This window comes from Accipiter gentilis, chromosome 32 (genome assembly GCF_929443795.1).
Source record: "Accipiter gentilis chromosome 32, bAccGen1.1, whole genome shotgun sequence".
NCBI lineage: Eukaryota > Metazoa > Chordata > Aves > Accipitriformes > Accipitridae > Astur > Astur gentilis.
The window spans coordinates 19121486-19146633 of NC_064911.1; the positions used below are offsets into that span (position 1 = coordinate 19121486).

General features: G+C 42.2%; 1 protein-coding gene across 2 annotated transcripts in view; it reads left to right on the forward strand.

Moving 5' to 3' along the window:
- The first annotated feature begins 2425 nt into the window (after positions 1-2425).
- The window catches only part of SMPX (small muscle protein X-linked), a 39276-nt gene continuing 16553 nt past the window's right edge, over positions 2426-25148 (forward strand). The window contains exons 1-4 of one of the 2 annotated variants that reach the window (XM_049835266.1): positions 2426-2541; positions 6096-6155; positions 11113-11202; positions 14843-14996. In XM_049835266.1, coding sequence (XP_049691223.1) covers positions 6117-6155; positions 11113-11202; positions 14843-14983 — 270 coding nt within the window. In that variant the 5' untranslated portion in view covers positions 2426-2541; positions 6096-6116 and the 3' untranslated portion in view covers positions 14984-14996. Of the gene's footprint in view, positions 2562-6095; positions 6156-11112; positions 11203-14842; positions 14997-25148 lie in introns of both variants that reach the window. The other variant, XM_049835265.1, reaches the window with a different exon arrangement.

The following is a 25148-nucleotide window of genomic DNA, read 5'->3' on the forward strand; positions in this document are numbered from 1 at the left end:
GTGCCAAATCATTGTTACATGCAGTAAATACATCTTTAGTAATGGAAAAGAGCCTAAAAGCACAAATAAAAACTGTGTGAGTTAGAAAATGGATGGTGGGGGTTTTTTTTGTCCAGGATCCTCTACATTAGTCCTCTGAGAACTCTGTTTGATAGCAGGTTTGCTATTTTAAATCTTAGTCAATAACTTAGGTGTATTGAATGAAAAGAATAGTTGCACTAGTGGCACTGCAACTTTAGTTTTCGTATTCTTCTCCAAACAATTCGAATGGAGGTAGTGATAGGAATTAATTAACCAAATACTTAATATCTTGGGCCCACTATTCTTACCTGGTAATAAACTGTGATTTATAGAGCCAAAATTAAGGTAGGGAAGCAAAATTTTGTATTGCCAAAGATCTAGAATATGTTGCTACTACCTGGTAATTTTAAGCAGAACTCCAGGAATGTATTTTTTAACTTTTTACTTTAAAGAAGTCTTATTTCAAGTGAGCTGAGGTTGCGACTGCTCCTTGTTGACTTGCATTCTCAATTGTATTATATTGTTTGCATTACGCTAAAACATTTTTTACTATAATAGAAAAAATATTTTTCTTTTTGGGAGCCTCATGGAAGTTATAACTGTGCTTATGGGGTTTCTCAAAAAGCAAAACATTTAAGTAAGCATATTAAGTAGTGACAGCTTAAAGAAACAATTCTGACATTATACAGGGAAATATCTCAGTCGAGAAGTAAGATACATACTTGTTTCTATTAACCATCAACTTTGCTTTCAAAACTAATAAGCTGTTCCAGGAAGCATGTTAATTACACAGGCTTCTAGGAATGCAACAAAAGCGTATTTTGAACTATATTGGGATTTTCATACTTCAGATAAATACATCGTTACTATGTCTTTTGGGTCTCTGCACACGAGATGTAATAATTTTATGCAGTGTGTGTCTATGTACCTGGCCCTAACTTGCCAGGCATTGGATCCATCATCTGAAATGCACATATGCCTCATTATTTACTTAACTTAACTAAATCATCTGCTGCACGTATTCACCAGCTGAATCTGCAAGTCATGGGGCTGTGCATCCCAGTGGTTATTCAAAGGCAATGGTACTCTGCAAAGTAATAGCGAAAGTGTCTATTTTTCCCTTTAAAATCCACTCAGATCTACATTTTCTGATGTTAGTGATGAAATCTGGAGCTACGCCTTTTATCCCCGCAGTTTAATACAGTTTATGTGTGATAGGGTATGGGTGTTGGGTATGCGACAGAGGTAGATTCTTTTCTTGTTTACACATCACTGTTAAGTTACTTGTCACCGCTATGAAAATTTGTTGAAGGAAACAGTGTTGAGCTGGCAATTTCTTAGGCGTATTTGCAGGGTGTTGGGATTATAAAATGTAAGCGATGGCCTACCTTTGCTAAAGTAGTGACACATGGAAGAAGATCTCTGTATTCCAGAACTGGTTTGTAAAATAACTATTGTAATATAAACTGAAATACGTTCATGCAGAAGGCCACGTTTTACAAAAATATATTGCCTTGCCATTGCCTTCTAATACTTTTGTTGTAAATGCGAACCTTCGCAAGGAGGTCTGTAAAGTCACTTATCTGACTCTAGCTTTGCCTTAACGTGGTCTCAGCCGCCTGGAAGGCAGGACCTGAGACCGTAACAGCAAACGCCTCCGTTCTAGGCGAAAGACAGGTCTGTGAGCCCTCTTGTGAACCCTGCCGTGTTTTAGTGCAACACTCTTCTCGTGCCTCAAAATATTTGACAACGGCCATGCTCAGCCTTTCTGAGGAATAGGCCAAGGGGTCTCCTTGGAACAAGCCGATCGCTGTACGTGTCTCCATCAGTCGTGACCTAAAAACAAATGCACGTGCTCGGCGCGTGCCTAGCTGCGTGCCCATCTTTTTGGGGCTGCTTGGGGAGTAGTCTGCAAGCTGCTCGAGCAAGGCATCAGCTTCATCCGCTGCTTCCAGATGACGGCACTTTTGGGAAAGAGGGCAGCACAGAATGAGTCACAGGCTTAACGGAGCGGTCTGCGCGGTCATCTTCCTCTTTGAGATACGTGAGTATCTCGAGTTCTTCGTAATTACGTCTCCGTAATGATTTCCTTCTCCGGCAGGGCGGTAGGGAGCTGCCCCAAACGCCGCGGGAGGAGTGGTGCGTTACCTTCTGCCGCCGTGTGCCGGGCGTTTGCGAAAAGCCCCGAAGGACAGGGAGAGGGAGGGATGGAAAAGGACCCCAAGGTGTGTTCCTTCAGCACCTCCCGCTCGACACTTGAGCCCTGGTTTTATGGTGGTCAAGTGTCACAGGGGACCGAGTTACAGGGTGAATCGAACTCTATATTTAGGAAGAACAACTGGAAGCTATGACAGGAATTCCCTTTTACACTTCGCTTCTCAGCCGAGTCCCACTCCAGCCTGGAGCAGCTCTCAGTGCCGTCCGGGCTGAAAGCATCGGAGCTATTTCAGACACATTAAAAGGATCACAGTCAATACCTCAGCTGGTAGAAGAAGGTGCCTCTTTCAGCATCGAAAGGAGGTGCACATACTCACTTGACGGTTTGGAGCTTTTCTTATATAAGTAAATAAATAGGCTGATCTTGAGGGGGTCAATTAAAAACTCGGAATACGCTTATGAAAACTCTTTAATAACTGCTGCGAGGTGACTACGATAGTTGTGGGTTTCTGCTTATTTTAATGTCTCGTGCAGTGTATCGGCGTATTCAGAGCAGGTTGTTATAGTTATTGCTTCATAGTCTGTGGGGATCTTTAAAGCCTTAAAACAGAAAGTCACTTAAATCCTGGTAAGAAGCGTTAACTGTGTGTTAGTTCGAATACTGTAGTACGTAGGTACATGCTTGCTGTTTTCTATATGTTTCTTATGGCTAGTGAAATATTACCCGGGGGGTTTGATGGTGAGAGAGGTGTTCTTTCACCGTAAGCTTAACAGGTAACTGTAGCGGAGACAACTGCGTTACAGAAAATACGATTGCGTTTGCCTAGAGCGTGTAGTAAGTTTTTGCGTAACAGGCTGGAAGCTGCAAAGTAGGGGTTTCTCTTCATTCTTTGTACGAGCTGGGTCTCACAGTAGTGTAGTTCCCGTCAAAGCCTTTTAATGAGATAATACACTGCAGTTCTGTGTCCAAAATACCCGTTGTGCTTGATGCCGTGAGCGCGGTGGGGAAAGGACGGCTTCCAGCTGGGGCGAGGGGAGGGCTCTTGCTGTCGTCTGTGCGCTACTGTGCATCTCTTGTGCGGGGTACAAACGGTGGCATTATGATCTCTCATCGCATTTAAAGCAAATTGAATCAGCCAGCTTATTATCTTGCCGCAGCCCCGTCAGAAATTATTTTTAGCAGAGGGACAGAAGATAGGTCCTTTGTTTCACAAAGTTTCTTTTCAAAACGCTGTTTTATTTCACCGCAGTAGTCCTGTATTTCGCAAGTAATACTTTTCATGAGTACTTTCACTGCGAAGCAAGGGAATTTTCAGGGGAAGTCTGGCATAAACCAGCTCCAAACGGAACTAACATTGCCGCTGCTTGCTAAGTTTGGCTCAGCATGCAGCCCATAAAAGGTAAAAGGTAAGGTGCGGGGAGGCCAAAAAACAGGCTGCGTGCGTCTGCGTTCCTCTGGCTGCATACATGTGAAATCCTGCCATGGAAATGCGGGTGAAGAGTGATTTTTTCAAGTTTGCAGAGCTGATTGGAACGCCAGAAATAATTTAATACAATCAGCGCGGCGCTCTTGACCCTCTCTCTGAGATGCATGGCAAAAGAACAAAGGGTTTTCTAAAAATGAACTGATCACTTCAGTAATAAATGCATCTGCAATCTAAGGTTTATCTTCCCGTGGCTGATGGTCAGCATTGCTCTGGAGGGGAACTCAGCGAAGGGAGGGGATGGCAGAGAGCCAGAGAAGATTGTCTATTTTTACTCAGCAGCGTGCTGTTGTCCTGATTTCTCTGGCGGTAATGAGGACAACATGAACGGGTAGGAAAATCACCTCCTCCAAAAGCAGTCCTGCACAATTGTATCATGCGTCCGTCTTTAGGAACCGGTGTCTGATTGCAGTCGTTTTGAACGCAGACTTCTTGTGAAGCCGGAGCACCTCACTGTTGCTGTGCTTGTTTTAAAGTTGAGATTCAGTGTAAATCCTTGCCTGTTTAGCTCTAGGTGGCCCGAGAAATGAGTATTGGTGTTTTTGCAATGCACAGGCACCCAAGATGGAGAAGTACATCTTAGCATGAATTTCTTTGTGGCAGTGTTTAGAAAGTAGATCCACGGTGGTTTAAAATGTTTTATGTTAATTCCCTGTGCTTTTGTTTCCATTTTTCATTCTGATTAGAAAGAGGAGAAAATGATAAGAAAAATTAATTAAACTTTTCCCTATTATGGGTCCCATCTTTCCAATAAACTGGGCAATTGTTTTGTATTTATGTTTGGAATACAACCGCTGGTTAACAGCACAGTTATTTCTATGCATAATAAAGATTTTCAAAAAGGGAAGAGAGGGAGTGCAGAAAATCCTTTTGGCATTTTGAAATCTGTGCAAATTTTGTCACGAACTTCAGTGGGCAAGATTTCATCCCCAAAAGTGAGTTCTAAAGTTTTTAAAACTACCTCTGATTTTAAGATTGTAAATGTAAATGTAAAACAACAATATAAAACTCACTGGAGGCACGCTGATTTTATTTTGCACAGCGGGATTTTTTTCTGATTTATTAATTTAGTGGAAGCAGTTTAAACCTGAAGCAACCTATGAAGATGACGTCCTCCGACTCAGCGCTGTGTTGGGTTGGACAGCACTCTTTACAGCTGAGCATGCGATCAGAGGGAGACCTCTAATGGCGCGTCGTTTTTACTTTAAGTTCTGCTCAGCATTATACACAGATTTAAAGCCGATGTGAGGATATGCAAGAGCAAGTCTTCCAGGCGGCTCCAGCGATACAATTTCAGGCTGATATTCCAGGCTGAAACCAACCTACAACTCATCTATTCTTTACTTTGGTACCGCCTCCACGTGGCAGTTATACTCTTTGGAGTACCAGAGGCTTGGACCCACTTTTGATTTCTCAGTATATTTCTACTATTCTCTCCTATGTCATTTATTACTTTTCTCAACATTTTCCTTCCCGTCTCAGGTTAAATATAGTAGCAAAAATATGCTGTAGTTTGGTTGTGATCAATGAGTTCTCTGCTGAACTCATTTCTCACCTTTTAGTGTTACTCTTATTTTGTATTATAATGGTTAAACGACCAGACTCTGATGAAGGTCTAGTCCAGTTAAAATCATAATTCTCAGTGAAAGAATAAAAGGCTGACATGATGTTTCAATTAATCTGATAATAAAATTTCTGGCTCTTTTTTTCAACCATTGTAGAATCTTTCGACTTGGGTGTATTTCCCTTTGTTACTGTATATTGATACTATGTCAGTCCATATTTCTCCACCTGCATAAAATTATATGGAAAACTCTTCCTTTTAGTCTTACTGCTAAAGAAAACTGATGAATCTATATGTCTACACCTTCAAAGAGAGGCTACTTTGTGCCCTAGCAATTGTCAGAAAGAACGTTAGAGTTTGACCATCTTGATCATTTTCAGTCTATAGGCATTAAAGATTTGCAAGGATTTGTGATTCAGAAGATGCTTTTGTCTGCATTTATCAATGTTTTATGGCAAGTTATGCTTTATTTGAAAGAAGGTTTAAACTGAGAATTTTAATAAATCCCGCGTACATACTGTGACAGAGATAATCATACATTGTTTATCCTCAAATGCTTCCCTGAATTCTTACTCATTATACAACGCCGTTAAGGTTTGAGAGATTCCTTATCTCTACTCATTATTGTTTTTAATGTGAAAGAGATAGCTCCATTTGTGGCAATGAAAGATTAATTGGAGGAGCTCAGGTGTTCTGTCTGCTTATGATACTCAGAAGGAATAACTAAGCAACTCTGAAACTGAGATGGAAACAGGAGCTGGGCAGATGAAATGGATGCCTGTCAAGAGGCAGCGCGGGTTAAGTTCTAGCTTATCTCCCTGAGCTATCAGAATGTCAGAGCCTGTAACACTTTCCCGTTTTGCTTGCAGGGATAAGCCTCTGTCTTAAAAATGTCAAAACAGCCAGCGTCACATGTCAAAGCCATTCAGGTAAGAGACAGTATTTATGTTTCTAATATAATAAAATAATAAATCTCAACCTCCACTGCTTGGCAAACTGCATTTTGCTCATATAAAACACCATAGAAGTGCTAACTGGGGTTTATTCTTTTAGAGCGAAAAGCTTGGTAGATATGAAAGCACTGAAAAAGTTTGACCTGAAGATCATCTTATGATCTGAGCTGATAAAAAACTGGATCAGATAGGTTGGTTGATTGCTTGCTTGCATGGTCTTTCCAGTGTTAGGTTATGTCTGTTGGTGGATCAGCTAAGCAAAACATGGTGATAGATCTGCATAACTGATCAGCGTTATGAGTCAAACTAACTCTTGCAACTATTAGATTTTCCACAGAGTTAATATAATGCTGGAAGAATTCCAGGCTAAAAAGATGGCATAAGTATTGAAGATTTTCATGTCTGCACTCCTTTAGGAAAAAAACCCCACAACTTCCAGTATTTGTTTAAGCAGCATTTTATTTAAAAGCCAAAGTAAAATGAGAGGGATGTTGGTGTTTTCATTTTAAAAATTCTCGTGTGTCACATACCTCCTCAAATGGCATATGCTCATAAGGATGAAGTTGGTTGTTACACACTTGTAAAAGAGACAGCTGGACAATTATCCCAACGTCCTCATGAAGCAGCGTCATGAAGAATGTATTTAGCTCACGCTATTATTGATTCTTGTCAAAAGGCCAAAATACCTCCCGCACTGCAGAATTTTACAGAATTTCCATGCATTTTGTAAAATGCACTTGCAATGAAGTTTTACCACAAGTTCAGGTTCCCTTGAAATTACGTAAGAAACACAAAATGGAATTTCTAAAGTCCGATCTGTCTTCTGTTTCCTCAAGATAATACTAACTCAATGGATTGGAGTATCAAGAAGATTAATTACCCAGTGGCTAGACAGCATACTAAAGTTGCAAGGCACTGTAAAAATGCTAATTCACTTTATCATCATCAACCCTACTGGAACAGGCATACAAACTACTGTACTCTAATTCAGTTGAAACTAGCAGAAGTTTGCCATTGATCTCACTCAGTTCAAATTTTCATCCCTCTTTTACAGTGACTATGGGAATGTTTGTATGATTAATGAAAAAATGATAATGAGAAATGATAATTTATAGCTTAAAAGTATTTACATTTTACATTTAAACTCCATAGGCACATACAAACATTTTTAAGGAATGACGTTGGTTTGCTTTTTGCCTTGAAGTAAAGAAGTGGTTATAGCCTCCTTTTTATTTTGATGACTTTCCAACTTGTAAATGTAAAAAAAATGGTTCTAGTTTGTCCATTTTAAAACTGCATTAAGTTTAATATTTTAAGAAACTTTAATTTTTGCAAAGGTAATTTGAATCATGAGAGATATTACAGCACAAATTTAAAAAAATAAATCTATTAAACATTGTGTCAAAGGTTGCTCCAGCAGGGAGACTTGCACTTGAATGGATGCCTACTACACTCTGAGCACTCTAAGAACCATGACTCAAAACATCACATTACTTTTATACATTGTGATTCATATATTATGATCCTTTGCTGTTATGGGCTGTTACAGTAGGACCGACATCCCCTGGAGAATATACATCATGCTGCAGCGGTAGAAATGTAATGACACTATACCTACTGAAGTATTTCATGATACTTCATGGCAGAAGTGGCTTCTTTCTGACCATACAAGATGTACGCTAAAATCTTCACTTGCCAACAGCCACAAAATACAGATGTGGGAGAGGTAAAGGTAGCAACTGGTTCCCAAGAGCAGTTTGGGGTGATAGAGGACCAAAGTACTGTTAATTCCCGGTAACGTTCGTTGCTGGCTTCCCCCTCTCGGTGTGGAATAGGCTGCGTACTGCTCTGGCTGAAAATTATTCTACCTACAAACGCCACTCTTGGCTTTCCCCAGAGGTAAGGGTGAGGGGTTTCCTATTTTTTTTTCTGAATCACATTCAGTTTTCTCTGTAGTTCCTTTATTATTTTTTTAAATTGAATATGTTTATACTGAAGCGGCTTTCCAGCCTATTCATTAATCCTTCTGGACAGCTAGGAATGGCTGTGGTGCCGTGAAGAATTTATCCATAACAGTCCTCAACTCATGCACGGCTCCATGAGTTGTATCCTACTCTGGATACCCTGTCTCTATTAAACAGAAAGAAGAACACAAACAAATCTCTAAATACCAGTTTAATCAATTCAAACCAATGATATCTGTTGTGTGTCATCCTTACGGATATTTTTCCTTTGGTCCGTTCAGGAAGACCTTAGCAGAGTACATCAGTACGCATACCGACTCATTAATAAAACTGAATGACATCCCAAATATGGTAGGCACTTTCCAAGAACAAAGGAAGATGCAAACCCCCAAAGGTTTTGATAATTAGTATGATTAAAAATAATAATCACACCTAGAAAGTCTGTCTAAAGCAATTATAATTCAGGATTTCAGGACTTTGGAGCAAAAAATTTCCTGTTTAGCATTTTAGTGGATGGGCAGCAGGCGAGGAAGAGACCACCGAGGCTTGTACCTCCATCCCAGCAGGCAGGTGACAGGAGCCTCGAAACGTAGCTTAAAAACAAAATTGCAAACTTGTGCTGATCGCAGCACAGCACGGTCCTTGCAGAGCCACACTGGCGTACAGAATGTGGTCCACTCTTCACCCCTTGTACAGCTGCTAATCCATGGGAGGGGACCGGCGTCGGATTAAGAGGGAGATTTGCAGCTCAGGGCTCTGGTCAGGAATTGCTCAGGAATCATACTTTCATTTCATACTAGAAATATTTTAATTTATAGTATGTGTTATCGCATGCAGACAGTGTTAAATCACGTCTTAAAGGCTGCTCGTTTTACCAAGTCAATATTTCATCTCTGCGCACGGCTTGTCCAAACTCTGACGTGAACGCGCTTCTTCCAGATACAATAGTTCAGACCGCTTTCATGGGACACGGATTCCTGTGAAAATGCTGAAGCGGACCAAAGAGCGGTTTGTTTGGTTTCATTGGCAGCCTGGCACTTGGTGGTCCGTTTTTGTTTCCCGAGCCATTTTCGGTCCCAGGTGGTCTGTCAATCCCAGTAGGAGATGTGGGGGCCAGGTATCCGAACCGCCGTGCCGTGGGCCGTCCTGGGTGGCTTCGGCTCGTACCGACCCCGAGGGGAAGAAATGCCGGAGTCCAAAATCCACACCGAGAGCGGAGATATCTCCTAATGCTTCAGCTCGGCAAACTCGTATGACCACGCTAGCTGTGAAGAGCAGAGAAGTTTCGTGTTCCAAAAACCCAAGCTGCCTGGAGGTACCAGAGCCTGGCGGGGGAGATGCTTAAAATTAAAAATAGCAAAGCTGGTTTTTTTCCACCCGTGAATGGAATAATGGGTTAAGTACTGAAAATGCCCTATCTCCTGGGAACTTAGGAAGTGCAGATGAAAGGTTTCACAATATCTAAACTAATGCTCGGTGAAAAAGCTGTATGAAATGAATACCCAGTTGCCTCTAAACTACCTGGCCCTACAGACGTCTGCCAGCCCCACTGAAATGGCAGCATCACTTTGCATAAATAAAATAACGGGAAACAGATGAATACAATACAGGGAGAGGTGCTTGTTTCTTGGCAAATGGATTCTTAATTTGCTCGACATTTGATTACAGCTGCCAGAACAGTTGCTGTTGCTGAAGACAGCGGGCTGTTTTCCTGCGGCTGCCCAACCCGGGCCACGATCTGCAAGGCCACGATTTGAGCAGAAGGGTGGGATTATTCATCTGCATTTAATGCAAATCAGTCAGATGGTAAACTGCGATAACACAGGGCGCTGTTGGAAGGTTCTCTGCTTCCGCTGCATCACATTACCGATTCACCCCCTGGTTTTACCAGTGGGAGTCATGATATTTTGATGACATTTCCTAGGAGCAGCTTCTCTTCTGAGATCACGAGATAAGAATAGGTATAAATTGTGCATTTAGTTGATCACGCTATTTGACTTTAAAAGTAATCCAGGCTGGGTCACATCGGGAAATAGATGCATTTTAGCTCCTCTTTCCTGAGCAATGTTTTCTGCCATTCTTCTCTCAAAAATCTTTACCTTTAAGGTATCTATTACCAGCCCCATTTATGTTATGGCTACTGGCTTTCTGCCGCAGGTAAAAAAATCAGATTGATGCAGCCGTGCAGGTATCATTCCGGAGGGAGTTTGCTAAAGCCGGGGGCTAGCAGTCTGTCCGGCGTTGGAGCCGGCGCAGCCTGGTCCGACCCGCGAGCCCCAGCTGCAGACTGGGCTGGGGTGGCCGGGCAAAACCCAGCAGGGGCTGGAAAAGGTCAAAAAGCCTTTTCCCACAGATCCTCTTCGCAACCAAGGGGCGTATTTCTAGCCCTAAGGCGTCACATTTGCAGTTTGTAGCGCCCGTGGGTAAATTTTGCCGGTAAAATCGCATTTTAAACACTCGCGGCTTAAGCTGGCTCAGGGTGGGCTTTCCTTCCTTACCACCTGTGATTAAACGAGGTGAGAACTGGTGTGACTGGGGGAAGGAGAGTGGTCCGGTGGTTTGGGTGTTATTGTAGGATTTGGGGTGATTTACGCTTAAATGCTGATTCTGGCACTCACTTTCTGTTTGACCTTGACCAAACTGAAGCGGACCCAGGTGCCTAAAGACACTTTGGTGTCCAGTACTCATTTGTTCAAAGTCCAATGAAATCAGGGAGCGTTAGAGTAATATGCAGAACTGCAAAAGCTTTCTAGCAGCTTTGGGTTTTTCCTTTCCATCTGTAAAATGGAGATGAAAGCACTTCTCTTTCCCACGGGAGTGCTGTGATGATGCATACATGGAAGGCATAAGTGCTCGGAAACCACGATAAAGTCTGTACACGTGTCCCACCCCTTTTGAGTTTTGCCATTTACCCGCTGTGTGTTTGTTTATCAGTCGCTATTATATGCATCATAATTTCCTTCTCACAGGCTAATATTAACATCCCAATGGGAGCATTTCGACCTGGTGCAGGCCACCCTCATAAAAGAAAAGAACTTACACCTGAAGAAGTGGAGGAGGTAAGAAAAAAAGGGGGAGGGGGTGTGATTTTTTCCCCCAGGAGAATCCCTGCCATTGAAGGAAGAAAGCCTTTTAATCAGTCTTACAGCACTGCACGCCAATCTTGGGTACCTCAGCTGATCATTCATGGAAATAAATGGCCACCAACTAAACGCTTCATATATACGTAGTTCTGGGTTTGATGCCAAGGCACCTACAGGAATTTAAATTGTTTCAAAGGTGCGTAGCTCTGCTTCAACAGCAGGATGATATCTGCTGTCAGGAAAGAAAGCCAGGATTTCACCAGCGGATTTATCTAGATGGGAGTTGATGCGATACAGCAGGAAAAGTTATAGCAAGGCTTTGGAAGAATATGCTACTACCTGCTGCCCCCATGGTGTGATTTCTTGTTACAGCTTAACAATATTGGAACAGGTTTTCAAACCTGACACTTTTTGGAATATTTATCAACAAGGAAAAATTGAGTGTGAAGACACTTGCAAATTAAAAACAGAAATTGTGAACCCGTTCACCTGCAAAGGGGTGAAAATACTCCATTTCAGATTGAATTCTGTGGTTTTGTGCTTATATTTTACAGGGAGTATTTAACACTGAGTTTTGAATATAAAATCCAATTTATACCTTAACCAACACTGATCACAAACGCTATGATTAAAACCAGATACCGTATTTCTGAATGATATTTAGCATCTTATTTAGCATGAACTTTTATAATAAATAAGAGCTAAAACCAACAGTAGAGGAAAAGGCATGCAGTGGCACTGCTGGTGATTCAGCCCCAAACGAGAAGGAGCCAGATCAGTTTTGGACAAATCGTCAGCTCCTTCTGACCTGGTAGAGGCACTTAAAATGGTCAGGTTTAGTTGTGCAAGAGCTAATTCTTCCTTTTCTGCCTAAATCAGACAGATTTTTTTTTTTTTCCCCTGAATTCTGACATATTTGCTAGAAATAGTGCTCTGTTTACAGAGAACTTTCCTGAAGAAATCAAACCCAGCCTCACTTAACTCTTCTTAAGAAGATTTTAAAAAAAACCAAAACCAAACGTAGGAAGTGACCTTGAACACATATTGTGGCTTTCTCCCCTGGAAAGAAATCAAAGCATATTCTCTCCGCAGTAATTAAACTGATGAAGGAATGCATGTTATTAAGCAGAAACTAATATAGCATGTGTGAATTCTGGTAGTGTTTGAGAAATAAAATAAATGACTAGTGCTGATAATTAGATTTGGTTGGGTAATCGAATATTGCTTTGCTTCTCAGTTACGTGAATACAATATATGAGACAGACATTACGGAATGAAGGTTCTTGGCTCCAGTTTTATAGCCAATGTGCAAGCAAACCAATGGGAGTACAGACTACAGAAACAGATCTTGTAATAGGAATAGAATAAAAACGCTACCAGTGGACTTGTCAGTTTTCTCATCTCGTTAATTCTTGCAATACAGCTTGTGATTCTTCAGAGCAGCTTTGGACAAATACAACTTTTGCTGACAGCACTTAGCATTTTTCACTATATTTTAAAATCTTGGCAAAGGAGATGAGGGAAATATGGGTCTTACTCAAAGGCATGGTGGAGCCAGATGGGAACGCGTATTTTTGAAGGTCAGCGGAGTGGACATGTTAACACGAAAAGAAATGGGGGGTGGTAATTTCAGAAAATAACTCTTCGGTCAGAGCTTTTCCATGCATGTATTTGTTAACTCTTGTCGTATATCTAAGTCACTCTTCAGGCTTCCTTCGATAAAACTGAAAGCCAAGGTCTGATCTCAGCCGTGCATTGCGCACGGAGTGGGTGATGTAGGGAGGGGTGCGGTCATAAATAGCACACACTTGAGATTAGAAGGGAAAGCTAACATCAGTTTATGGAGTGCAAAGTCCCCAAAACAGGGTCAAAGTTTGCACCATTCGTACTACGAAAGGAATGGTATTGTAGATGACTTGAACTGGTATTTTTAACATAGTATCTGCTATGCACTATAAGAACTAAGGGGTTGGGGGAACGCTAGTTTTTCTTGATTATTCAGATTAGCGAGCTGTGCAAGAAAACTATCAAAGGAAACAATACAAGCTCATGGCATCTTTGACTACTGATACAATTTTGTGCATCCCACCCCCCTGGAAAACCTCTGTATCAATTTACTTACTCTCCTGCTGTGCTTTGCTACCGTTTCAGGATGTTAGATCATTCAGCTAGCTATTAGACAGTATGTATAGTAGCTGGGGCTGGATTACTGGCTGCGATTTTAAGTGATCAGGCAGAAACACTAGTGCAATGTTATTAATGAGTAGTATCTTGTATTAACTAATAATGTTTTAGCTAAAAAGTGAGAAAAGATAATACCAATTTACTAAGCCAAGCAGTATAATTGCTGCTTCAGTTTTCTTCTGCATTGTGATCTTTAGAAAGCTCTTAAAGATCAGATAGGAAAAAAATTTCAGTTTTCTAAAATTCCTTGTTTATTTGCTACTTGACATTGCAAAAAGTCTGCTTCCTGATTAGCAGGTAGTGCATTAGTCAACAGAAAAAAGAGAGGTTTACTGGCCAATAGTATCTGACAGGTAACTTTGGAATTTTAAAAATGAAGTCAAATATTAAGAATTGACTGTTCACAGTCGAGACACCTTTCCAAAAAGGGTGGCTAATAAATCTAAATACTGAATTAACTCCAAAAAGCCCATTCCAAGAGGACATTCACAACGTGATCAAAACAAACAAACAAACAAAAATTTCCTTGTGAAATTATTTGCAGTAAAATATTGATTCACCTCTAAACCTCCATGATTCCCCCTGTATGCCAGCTTTATAAAATATAGAACAGGCTGGAACAACCTTAAACTCCCCACTGGAAAACTACTCCTTCAAAACATTGCTCAGTCTAGAATAGAAATTGTCTACAATACATGCTCTACATCACCTAGGAGCAATAGCACAGCCGAGGCAGTACCAAGGGCTGAAATACTGTGGTCCATTGGGAAATTAGCCGAGCTGCTCACTATTGTGTAAGTGCTATTATTTAGCCTGTATTTTTACAGTGTCAGCAAAATAGCTGTCAGACAATACCCTAATTCAAGCCCAGAATGACAAAACCCCTTCTGGTCTTGCAAATGAGGTTAAGAAAAATTAAACATCAACTCAAGCTGAGTCTGGGTGGAGCTTTTAGGGTCCGTAACCTACTATCATAGCTCTTCTCCAGAGCTGCAGAAGCGCATGATGGTTTTCCTCCCCAACTGGCCGGCAACTATGAAACTCTGAAAGAAATTAGATGACAAAAAATGGTTCGTCTGCTTTTTTCCCTAAAATATGAAGGACCTGGGAGTTGCCTTTAATGCTCCTCTCAGTTAATTTTCTGCTAATTGTCTGACGCTGTAAATTCTTACTCATTTACCAAAAGATCCACGTTTCTCTGCACTGAGCACCTTCTAATATTTTTTTTTTCAGAATGTTTTGAAAACCTTTTAGACAACAACCAGCAGAATAACCTATGTCTTCCTGTCCTCCTGCCCCACTTCCCCTCAATTTCCATTGAGATTGCATTTAGTATGAAAACATCCTTTCCTGTTTCTCAAATAACTGAACTACGCTCATGCTCGAGAGATTGCTGTTGCGGCAGTAAGGTCACTGGTATCCTTTTGTGCAGAGTGTTCCTGCTTCGACAGAGGAGGAGAGAGACAAGAAACATCTCCCAGGAGCTAAGAAACTCCCAGGTCCTGCTGTCAACTTGTCAGAGATTCAGAACATAAAGAGTGAGCTGAAATTTGTCCCCAAAGCTGAACAGTAGCTGGAACAAGCAGGTGAGTAAAAGAAAGGTTATTTGCATGGCTCTAGGAGAAGCAGGCTGATCCAGAAACCTCTTTGTGTCAAAAGATGGCTTTCCGATTACTTCAGAGGACCTGGAATCCCACCCCATATTTCAAAGACAAAATATAAGAAGAAAAGGTCATAATCCTTGGAATTCTCTGTTATTTCAAACACGGAGCATGTAGGAGACTATATCCAATGATATACGGCACCCATCAACCGGCCTAACAGAAAGTGTATTCAGCTGTTAGGTATATTGAAGCCAGCTTAAAAAAAAAACAGCTTCTTGCTTCACGAGCACAAGTTCCAGTTTTACAGAATATAGGACTTGTATTTGTACACGCTAACTACAGATAAATATTTTACAATGCAAATAAATTTATTGCAGTGATGGACAAGTAGATCAGTATTTTTAAAAAGCTCCTTTGGAACGTTAGATATTTGATATTATTTTCTTTCTTCATCAGTGACATGGACAGTAGGATTGAGTGCACCCTCGGCAGGTTTGCAGATGACACCAAGCTGAGTGGTGTGGTTGACACACCTGAGGGACAGGATGCCGTCCAGAGGGACCTGGGCAAGTTCCAGAAGTGGGCCCATGTGAACTTCATGAGGTTCCACAAGGCCAAGTGTGAGGTCCTGCACCTGCGTCGGGGCAACCCCCCAGTATCGATGCAGGCTTGAAGGACTTGTGCGTACTGGAGGACGGAAAGCTGGACATGAGCCGGCAATGTGGGCTCACAGCCCAGGAATCCAGTCATCTCCTGGGCTGTATCACCAGCAGGTTGAGGGAAGGGATTCTGCCCCTCTGCTCCCATCGGGTGAGACCCCACTGGCAGTCCTGCATCCAGCTCTGGGGTCCTTGGCACAGGACAGACATGGACCCGTTGGAGCAAATCCAGAGGAGGGACACGAAAATGGTCAGAGGGCTGGAGCACCTCTGCTGTAGGACAGGCTGAGAGCGTTGGGGTTGTTCAGCCTGGAGAAGAGAAGGCTCTGGGGAGACCTTACAGCAGCCTGCCAGCACCCAAAGGGGGCTTATAAGAAAGATGGGGACAGACTTTTTAATAGGCCCTGTTATGGTAGAACAAGGGGTAATGGTTTTAAACTAAAAGAGGGCAGATTCAGCCTAGATACAAGGACGAATTTTTTTATGATGAGGGTGGTGAAACCCTGGCCCAGGTTCCCCAGAGAGGTGGTCGATGCCCCATCCCTGGAAACATTCCAGGTCAGGCTGGACGGGGCTCTGAGCAACCTGATCGAGTTGAAAATGTCCTTGCTTATGGCAGGGGGGTTGGACTAAATGACCTTTAAAGGTCCCTTCCAACCCAAACCATTGTGTGATTCTACGATTATTTTATTTAAAAGGAAATACTCAGCACTTCAATGCAAATTTTGGAATAATTTCCATCTGACTTCAAGCAAGGCCCATAAGCCTCTCTTGTTCTACATCCTGAGCCTTAAAGAAATCAATTATCCTTTCTGTCCATGAAATTATCCTCTGGTTTTCTTTGAAAAGCCTGAGTCAGCAAAGATGCATCAGGCAGTTACAATGAAAATTCAGATGTACAGAGAAGTTTCAATACAAAAAAACCCCGGCTACAGTAAGAAAAGGAGAGTTGTGCCACAGAGTAGTCACCTGAATTGCCAGCTGTGCCTATTGACACAAGTCCTTTTTATCTTGAAGCGAGGCAGGGGAGCTAAGCTGGGTAGAAAGGCATCATCTGGAATTTGCTGCAGAGAAATGTAAATGGAGAACAAGAGAAAACAGAAAGCAGTGCAAAAGGGTTCTGGGAACGCAGAAGTGCTAGCGACCGGGAATTTTGAAAGAAATGGGGTATAATTTGAGTGAATTGCCCCAATGCACACTGCAACATTAACTTTTTTATGTACAGCATAAATATGCCATTTAGAAGGAAAAGGTGTTTAGTTTTTTTCTTGCTTTTACCCTGTTGTGTCATAATGTTCCTGTTATTTTAAAGAAACAGGAGTCTTTCTCTTCAGAAAACTTCGGAAAAGGAAAACTAACATTTTGTAAAACATAACATTGCAGTCATTGCACTAAAGCAGTGCCCAGAAAAATATGAATTTTTAATGTGAGGCTTTAAAGAGGTTTTTCTCTGTAAGAGATATTTAGACATAAATTGAACCCCAGATTTATTCTCAGATGATTGGTATTTTCAACATTTAAAGGGCATCTTGAAGGCTGTGAGGTCATTATGAAGTCATTTCTGTCTCCACCTTTCCTTTGATGTTGTACTGGTTGTCAGCTAGATCTTGGATATTACAGTTAGAGATCATATCTGAAAACTTAGTTTCTAGAAGAGCTGCAGGCACAGTACTCACTGGAGAGTAGGAGTTTGGGGTTGGTTGCAGGGCAGAACTATTTATGTGCATAAATTCTACATAAAATTGAGATGGAAATCAATCACTTGCCACATCCAGAAGCCTTGAACGGTACTAAATCTAAGGATCGTCTCACACAGAAGACATTCATCAGTTCAATTGGTTTAGGCATGACCTGCAGCCTTGTATAAAATGTGATATAGTCAGTGAATTGTTTTGATTACCTTATTTGCAAGAAATCCACTCTCACATCTGCCTGATACTTTGCTTCATCTCCAAGAAGGGGTTACTGATCACCCTTTGGATGCGATGCTTTCTGAAGAATGGTAAACTGACTGCTCAATAGAATATGCCTGTGCAAAGCACATACTGATAAGTGAGGGTGTTCTTTGGTTTTCACAGTTTTGAAATTAGTTTTCTCCCATGTCAGTACAATAAACTTCTCAGATATTCATGGTCGAGGGATTTCCCTTTGATAGTATTTTTATATTTCTTGTGGTACTCTGTAGGAAATACCCACTGAAACTGGTAGAATAACTCCAAATTGTCTGGATAAATCATTTCCACTATGCTGTGATCCTGTAACATGATATCATAAAAATATAAAAAATATACATAAATATGTCAAAAATACCAAAGGTTTTACAACTACAACAGTTATTTCTAACACTTCCTCCTAGTATTGTCATTTTTCATCGGATAGTTTCAGTAAACTGCAAGTCAACATGATCAGTTTTGGTTTAGTTTTGATCCACATTTTCTTGCTCAGTTTTACAGAGTGCAAACCCATCAGCAAAAAGAAGGAACCTGCAAAACAGTATGTTGGTTCATTATTTACAAGCCCATTCCTACATAATTTGCACTTTAGGGTAACTTCTGTTACGTATCTTTGGTCTTACTCTTTCACCAAATTAGGAAACATGAATCGACTTGCTGAGATCATAGTTGTGAGTCTCACAGTTTGTGGGAGGCATGTAATTAGTGAGATGTCATGAAGCTGGATCCACTGAAGGTCATAAAGTGCTTATCAGTTAAGCTATTCCTGTAGTCACCCCCTGCTGCTTGTCTATCATCTATAATTAAATAATTAGCATACTCTTCTTTGTCATAAAGAATTTTTTTTTTCCATGGACCTGTAGATAATGTGATTGATGCACCTAGTTATAATATACAACATGAGTTGTGAGTCATTTTCCTTTTCTGCGTCTACAGATTTTTTTTGCTGCTTCCTTCATGTGTGCATATTTCTACATGAACAAGAGCAAAACATGTGCCAAATAAAGTAGTAACAAAATAGCACATGCTAATCAGCTAAATATACATCCTATTGAATAAGTAATGGTAGGAAGCATTTAATTTGTGGCAAATGGAGCCTGCTATGGCTGAGATTTATTGCTGATTGTTGTCATATCTCATGCGATAACTAGTATGGTGATAGTACCTGAAAATGGGCCTGAGCACAAACTGGCATTTCACCTGAGAATACAGATAATTGCAGCCAGTTACTGCTGCAGCTCGTGTTCGTTCTTCATTCTGTACCGCCTCACGTTTTGTGTGGGCGTTTGTGTAACAAGACTTTTTACCATGCGCCGTGAAGGGCCAGGGAGTCTGAATGCTGGACTTTGGTTTTAAAGGACCTAAACCTTCAGCCAGAGTGGTCTAGTCTTTTCCTCTTGAAGGAGACCTTCATACTTACGGAAGGAGCTTCTCAAAAGGCAAAAAGGGAAATTTACTGACTCGAAGTTACAAAAAAGTCTGCCGTGGACATACGGGCAGCATTCCTGGCACTGTGTTCTGGTTGGGTTTGGAGAAAGGGCTTCTCAAGACCCCCATCACAACGGTGATGAGATGGTTCCTCAAGGAGTGACTAACCGTGCTGCTGGTACTTGTAGATAAACTGTTGTCTTCACCTGGAACTCTACTGCGGAGGGCAGTTTAATTGCAGAAGGTAGTTCTGTTGTCAGGCTACAGAAGCACGAGAGATGTGTTCTGCGGGCAGAAGAACAAACAGCTAGCGAAAGCTTCCCAGGGCAGCTTAGCCTTTGCATCACTTGCAGCATTACCTCTTCTGTAACATACTGGAAATCCTGCCCTGCAGAAAAAGAGTAATCTTGTCAGCAGAGCGGCCTCTGACATGGGCATCACTTGGGGAAGAAAGAGAGAGAAAGGGGAAAAAAGAGAAGTCCCTCGGGGAATAGAGCTCCTATATCCACACCTACAAGATGTTCCTTGGTGTTGCTATTAATTATTTACAAAACCTGTCAATTACCCTGGGCTAAAAATACACATTATAACTTTGTCCACCGAGTACCGCGGATTTTAATTACAGTTTTGTGCTATATACTGCTCTTAAGCTGCGTCTCAGTTAACAGTAGCCGTCTCCTCCCCCGGTGTCACTCTGAGACACGCAGGTCAATGAGTGTGTCCTATTGCCGTGTTCCCACGGACCAGAGGGACACCGTTAAACTGCTGTACGGTCACAAGCGTAGTTATTGCCATTTTCTCCAGAAACACAGCCAGTGCTTTGCTAGTAGAGGAACTCTGACATGCCATGAGCTCTTGAAACAGCCCCGCAGTTTTAAGAAAATCTGTTCATTTGATTAAACCCAAGTCGCCAGCCCTTGTTTGTGGGAAGGGAATCCTGCATCCAGAGGATGCCGAGGCAGGTCAGGGGCTCAGATCTCCTCAGCCGGAGTGGGAACAGTGGGGTGAGGGAGGAGGACGTGCTGCAGGAATTCCTGCAGGACCCTTCTGCCAAAGTCAGAGGAGGCTTGGGGGCATCTCACCAACGTATAGAAGTACCTGACGGGAGGGTGCGAAGAGGACAGAACTGGGCTCTTTTCAGTGGTGCCCGGTGCCATCCCCGGCCCCACTCACTGTTTGGCCTGTGTTAATTTCAAAGTTCTTCTTGTGGTTTTCTGGCCTTTGTTTCCTACCATCCCGCTGCCTTTGGTTCAGAATTCCCAGATTAGCAGCACTTGGGGATTTCGTGCCCAGCCGTCCATTTTGCCAGGTCACTTCTGTTTGTAAAACTGTGCTGAGAAACTAGGTAATTGAGGGGGTTTAGGATTTTTTAACAGCATGTTTAAGGCTCTTTTCGTTTGCCTTCCGGCTTTTTGAGTATACTTATGTCATGCTTTCAGGCTTTAAAACAGAAGAGCTAGAAATTTCTTTTCAAAGAGAAAACTGGAATCCCCAGGACATAATTTAGTATCAGAGGAACCTTTGAAATCGTGTTATCTCCTCAAGCAAAAAAAGTTGCTCGTGTTTTGTTTCCCAGAGTTGTCAGTGTTAAGAAGTAAAAATTTAGTGCATTGTCTCCGACACGGCCTGCAGCTCTCCATCGCGGACCAAAAGTCTCTTCTCCATGGACACCACGCTGTGGTGAGCCCCCAGCATGTCATTCCTCAGGCCTTTGCAAGTCGAGGAGAGGTTTCCTTCTCATTCTCTTGGTGAATGGTGGAAGTGGGGGGGCAAGCAGACTGGAGAGTCTCTGCTTTCTAGATGCCTAAGAAAGCTTGAAGGTATGTGTTAGGAGGCTGATTTTACCGAGTAAAGAACAGGGCATCTTCTTATGAAAAACAAATGCTTCTACATAAACTAGTTAGGAGAAGATTGTGTTTGTAGTTCTGAAAACTAATAACTTCAAAACAAACACTGAAAAATCAGAAAACATTTTTCTCCAAAACAAACTACAAGAACGGATGCTTGTATTTTTTCAAAACATAAAATATGCAAAAAAAGGGTCTTTTGTTTCCAAACTATGTCTTTGAGCGGAGCGTTTTTATTACTGGAAGAGACAAGCACAAAGTAATAACTCAAAGAACTCTCTACTAATTTTTAGAACATGAGCATGTAATTTACTTCTCTACCTTCACTGTACTCAAGAGTTTGTAGACATGTAGAGATGAACAAGCCTCTACACACAGGCAGAAGAAATTTCTTCACTGAGCCTCTTGCTTTGAAACGTTAATGCCCTTGAAGTAACAAAATAATTCCCATGCTAGCAGTGTGGTCCCACAAATCTCTGCTCCATTCCTGAGTTAGAACCATCAGTTTGTGGGAGAAAGTTCCAAGTATTTTGTTTGAAAGCTGAAAAATATCCTTTTTAAAAAAAAAAAAAAAAGTCACTGCTATTTAATAACTGCTTTCCTGTGATCACTCTGTTGATTACTTGGTCCTGAACTTTGGTTGTCAGACTCTTTTATACAGAAACCCCTATGTTTCCATCAGTGCTGTTCATGTCAGATTTTTGTAAGAACTAAACTTTTCAGTCAATCCCCTGAGTTAGACGCAATTTCTAGGGTGACATCCCTCAAATGAAGCTCACAAAGGCAGGAGGCCTCCTGAAGGTACCAGGCGGGGAGGGATCGGTGAAGTGTGAAGGTGGGATACAGTTGGCAGGCTTTTTCTTGCTTCTCTCTGCTACGTGTATTAAGAGGTAGTATGAATGAACTGCAGCATTAAACAAGAAGCACCACTGGAATGTGTTCCTCTTGGAAATCTCAGAACAGGATATCAGGAATCCCTAAAACCGTACCTATTTGCTGTGTGAACAGATCCTGGTATTTAGAGAAGGTCCTGTGACTTAAATGATGCTTACCCCGAGGCACACGCATATAAACCTGGGCAGAACTAACTGTAACCAGGGAACCGTGGGCAGTAGAAACTATTTGGAGAATGGGAAAGAGATCATAGTGACCATTATTAAAGATCTAGGAGTGAGATGAAAGCGATGCTGTTCCTCTGTACCTGGGAACTGTCCCGCCAGTGCTGGGTATGCCTGGAGCACTCGGACGCTGTAATGACAGGCATCATCAGACACCCAAAATAATAATCAATTCCAGTCTCTCTACCCTTACGCAGTTCAAAATGTATTCAGCAGAAAGGTTTTCAAGTGCCTACATCAGAGGAAAAAGGCTAACTGCTCTTGAATACATTAAGTGCAACTTCCTACGTTATTAACAGCTCAGATAGTTTTATCAAATCTACATAAATTGTAGCCAATTAAGCTGACAGTATGATCTGAAATATCACGGCTCTGATGTGATAATCAAATGAATTTTTTTTCTAAATTTAGTGCCTCATCATTTTGTTTTATAGTTTTTATTCGCTGCACTTGATAAAAGGCTACCTAATTCTGCTTTCACGGCCTTGTGCTGAAGAACCACCTGAATTACTGCGTCACTGTACCTTGTCATCTCTCGCAGAGGTGGCTCGATGCTCCATGAGCCTTGTGACCCCTGTCTGGGAGCAGACCATCTACCAGTGTCACCTGCTCTGCGCTTAGGATTACGCCTGCTTCAGCCACCAAATTGGTCCTTGTGTGCCTTGTTTTGAAAAATGCAGCTCTTTTTAGTGCCGAGGCTACCTCTATTTCACGCTTGTTCGCAAATTCTTTCGGAGAATGATTAACATCGTATAGTGGTAGAGCTGCCCGTACATAGGTAGAACATCGTGTATAGGTAGAGCTCACCATTACAGTGAGCCCAACATCTGTCGCCCAGTCGGCAACACTAGTGGGGATATATTACGCTGCAGATGTTGCTGGTTTTTGCTGTCCCTACCTGCTGCCGTTTCAAACTCCTAATTCCCCTTTGACTTGCAGCAGCCGTCTCAAATACACTGTGTTTCCATGCACTAAGAGAACAAAGTACGCAGCATAAATAAGCATTTCCTATGGGGATATGTATTGGTTTTACTCTCGGGGTCGGTCGTACTTGATTTTTCACATTTGATTTGCTGCAGGTTGTAGCTAGCCGAAAGGAAACTCAGCTGAACTAACCTTTACTTGAACTTGGGAACAAGTATAAAGTCTGGTTTTCTCTCCCTCCGTTTAGTGGTTATATCAGTATGGCTGTATTTGTTTCTGACCACAAAAGGCTGAGCTCCGTGTACAGACATGGATTCAATAAAAGCAGAATAAACCCCTCAGACTTGTTGTTCAGAACTTCCTCCCTCACTTTGGTAAAGTTGCCGTAATATTGCTTTTAATTTAATAATTCAGTTACTCAACTGATAAAAAAACCATATCGAGTCCTTCAGCTTTTAGCTCTCCTGGGTCTTTGTTCCTGTGTGTTGCCTTGGAGCGAACCTCGTCTTAAAATTGCTGTTGCTCCTGCACGGCCTCGCAGAGCTTTTCACGGTACGGCAACGTAATCTCGGAGCAAACAATAGCTGCGGCCACGAATGCACTTAGGGAAGAGGAGGGCGATGGCCGTACTTGCCCTCCTTCCTCCGAACCACGGGAGAAGCAGGATAACCGGCCGTGTCCGCGGCCCCGTTAGTGCCTTTTAACAGCGGTGGTAGCGGCTATGCTGGTGCGCCCAAGGAGAGAGCAGGGCTGGCACAATTGCTTTTACCGAGGAAACATCAAAGAACAAAAAACTTCCCCCAAAGCCAAACCGCTCCTGGTCTGAGGGAAGGAGGGTGACAATAGCTAGATGGTGTTATTTCAAGGCTTTGAAAGGTGCTGCCTTTATATAGGAGATGAAACCAACACAAAGTGTGAACTGAAATGGAAGAAAGTACAAACCCGAAGACCCGAAACCAAATATTTGAGCTGAAATGGGCAGAACGCAAGGAAAAGCAAACCTCCGGTTGTTTCTGCGTTTGCTAATCATGCTGTTCTTGAGTGCAGTATCCTTCCTAAAGATTGACAAAGACCAGGACAGTGTATGTCCTCTGCTGTAATTAATTAAGGATCTCAGACCTTAATTAAGCATTTAAGTAAGGATTTCAGACCTTTTACTTTTGCATTTCTCAATTTCCTTGGTTTTGTGGTTTTGTCAGAAAATACTGGAATTGACCTGTCTCTTCAGGGTTTGAATGGAAGCATTTATTTTTTGGGGAAAAAAAAAAAATAATCGTTCTCCCTTTTAGTGCTCAAGACAAGAAGAGCTCTCTCTGTGATGACAAGAGGCATATTTTCAGTTTTTCAGCCCATTTTGCTGAAAGTAAAGTGAATTCAGATGGGTATATCTCACATGTACCTTTTTTTTTTCAGTTTAAGCCCTTCCTTCAAAAAATACCAAATTAGGCAATGACATAGTATTGCAGTCCTTTCCACTCTTTACATGCTTTACTTAATTTTACTCTTAACTCTGGCATGGAATAGATTTGCTATTATACGTTGGAACAATTACTTCTGGGGCAAACCAGTCCTGCTTATTCAAGGAGCAGCAAAGTGTTGCCTGCCAAGGTACGGCCTTGACCGCTGTGTCCCAAGGGTGGGATGAAGGCCAGCGTTGTCTTCCCCTGCCAGGGTGCACTAGCACTGCTCAGGGACAAGTCCGGGTCCCTCCCAAGAGGAATGTGGCTGTAAGGAGACACACAAGGTTACAGAGAGAAGAAAAGGGGCTGGAGACCCACGTCTCCCCCGTATCCCCAGCGTCTCCGATCCCACCAGTCCGTTCCGAAAGTCCCGCTCTTCTGCCGTCTCAAGAAGCCGGTGCTGCCTACGCTGCTAAGAAACCTCGAGCCAGTCCTGCAAGCAGCATCGTGAAGCGTGCGTGGAGAGCTGTTTGGACACAGCTGATGACAGAAAAAAATGGAAAACGATCAGATTGTCTTCTCTGGGGCTTCAGCAAAATGCCCCGAGTAGAGCCAGGAGCCGTTTCCCCTCGCGCCGGATTTACAGTGCGAACCGTCTCCTCCAGGTTCGCACCCGAGTACTCTTTTAAAAACAAGAAGAACAATTTGAAAACACGCGAGAGAAGGAACGTGCTGGTGGCCCCTCCCGCCTGCCTTGGCTCAGCAATTATCACACATCCCCAGCCAGGATGCGTGAATAAAGCAAG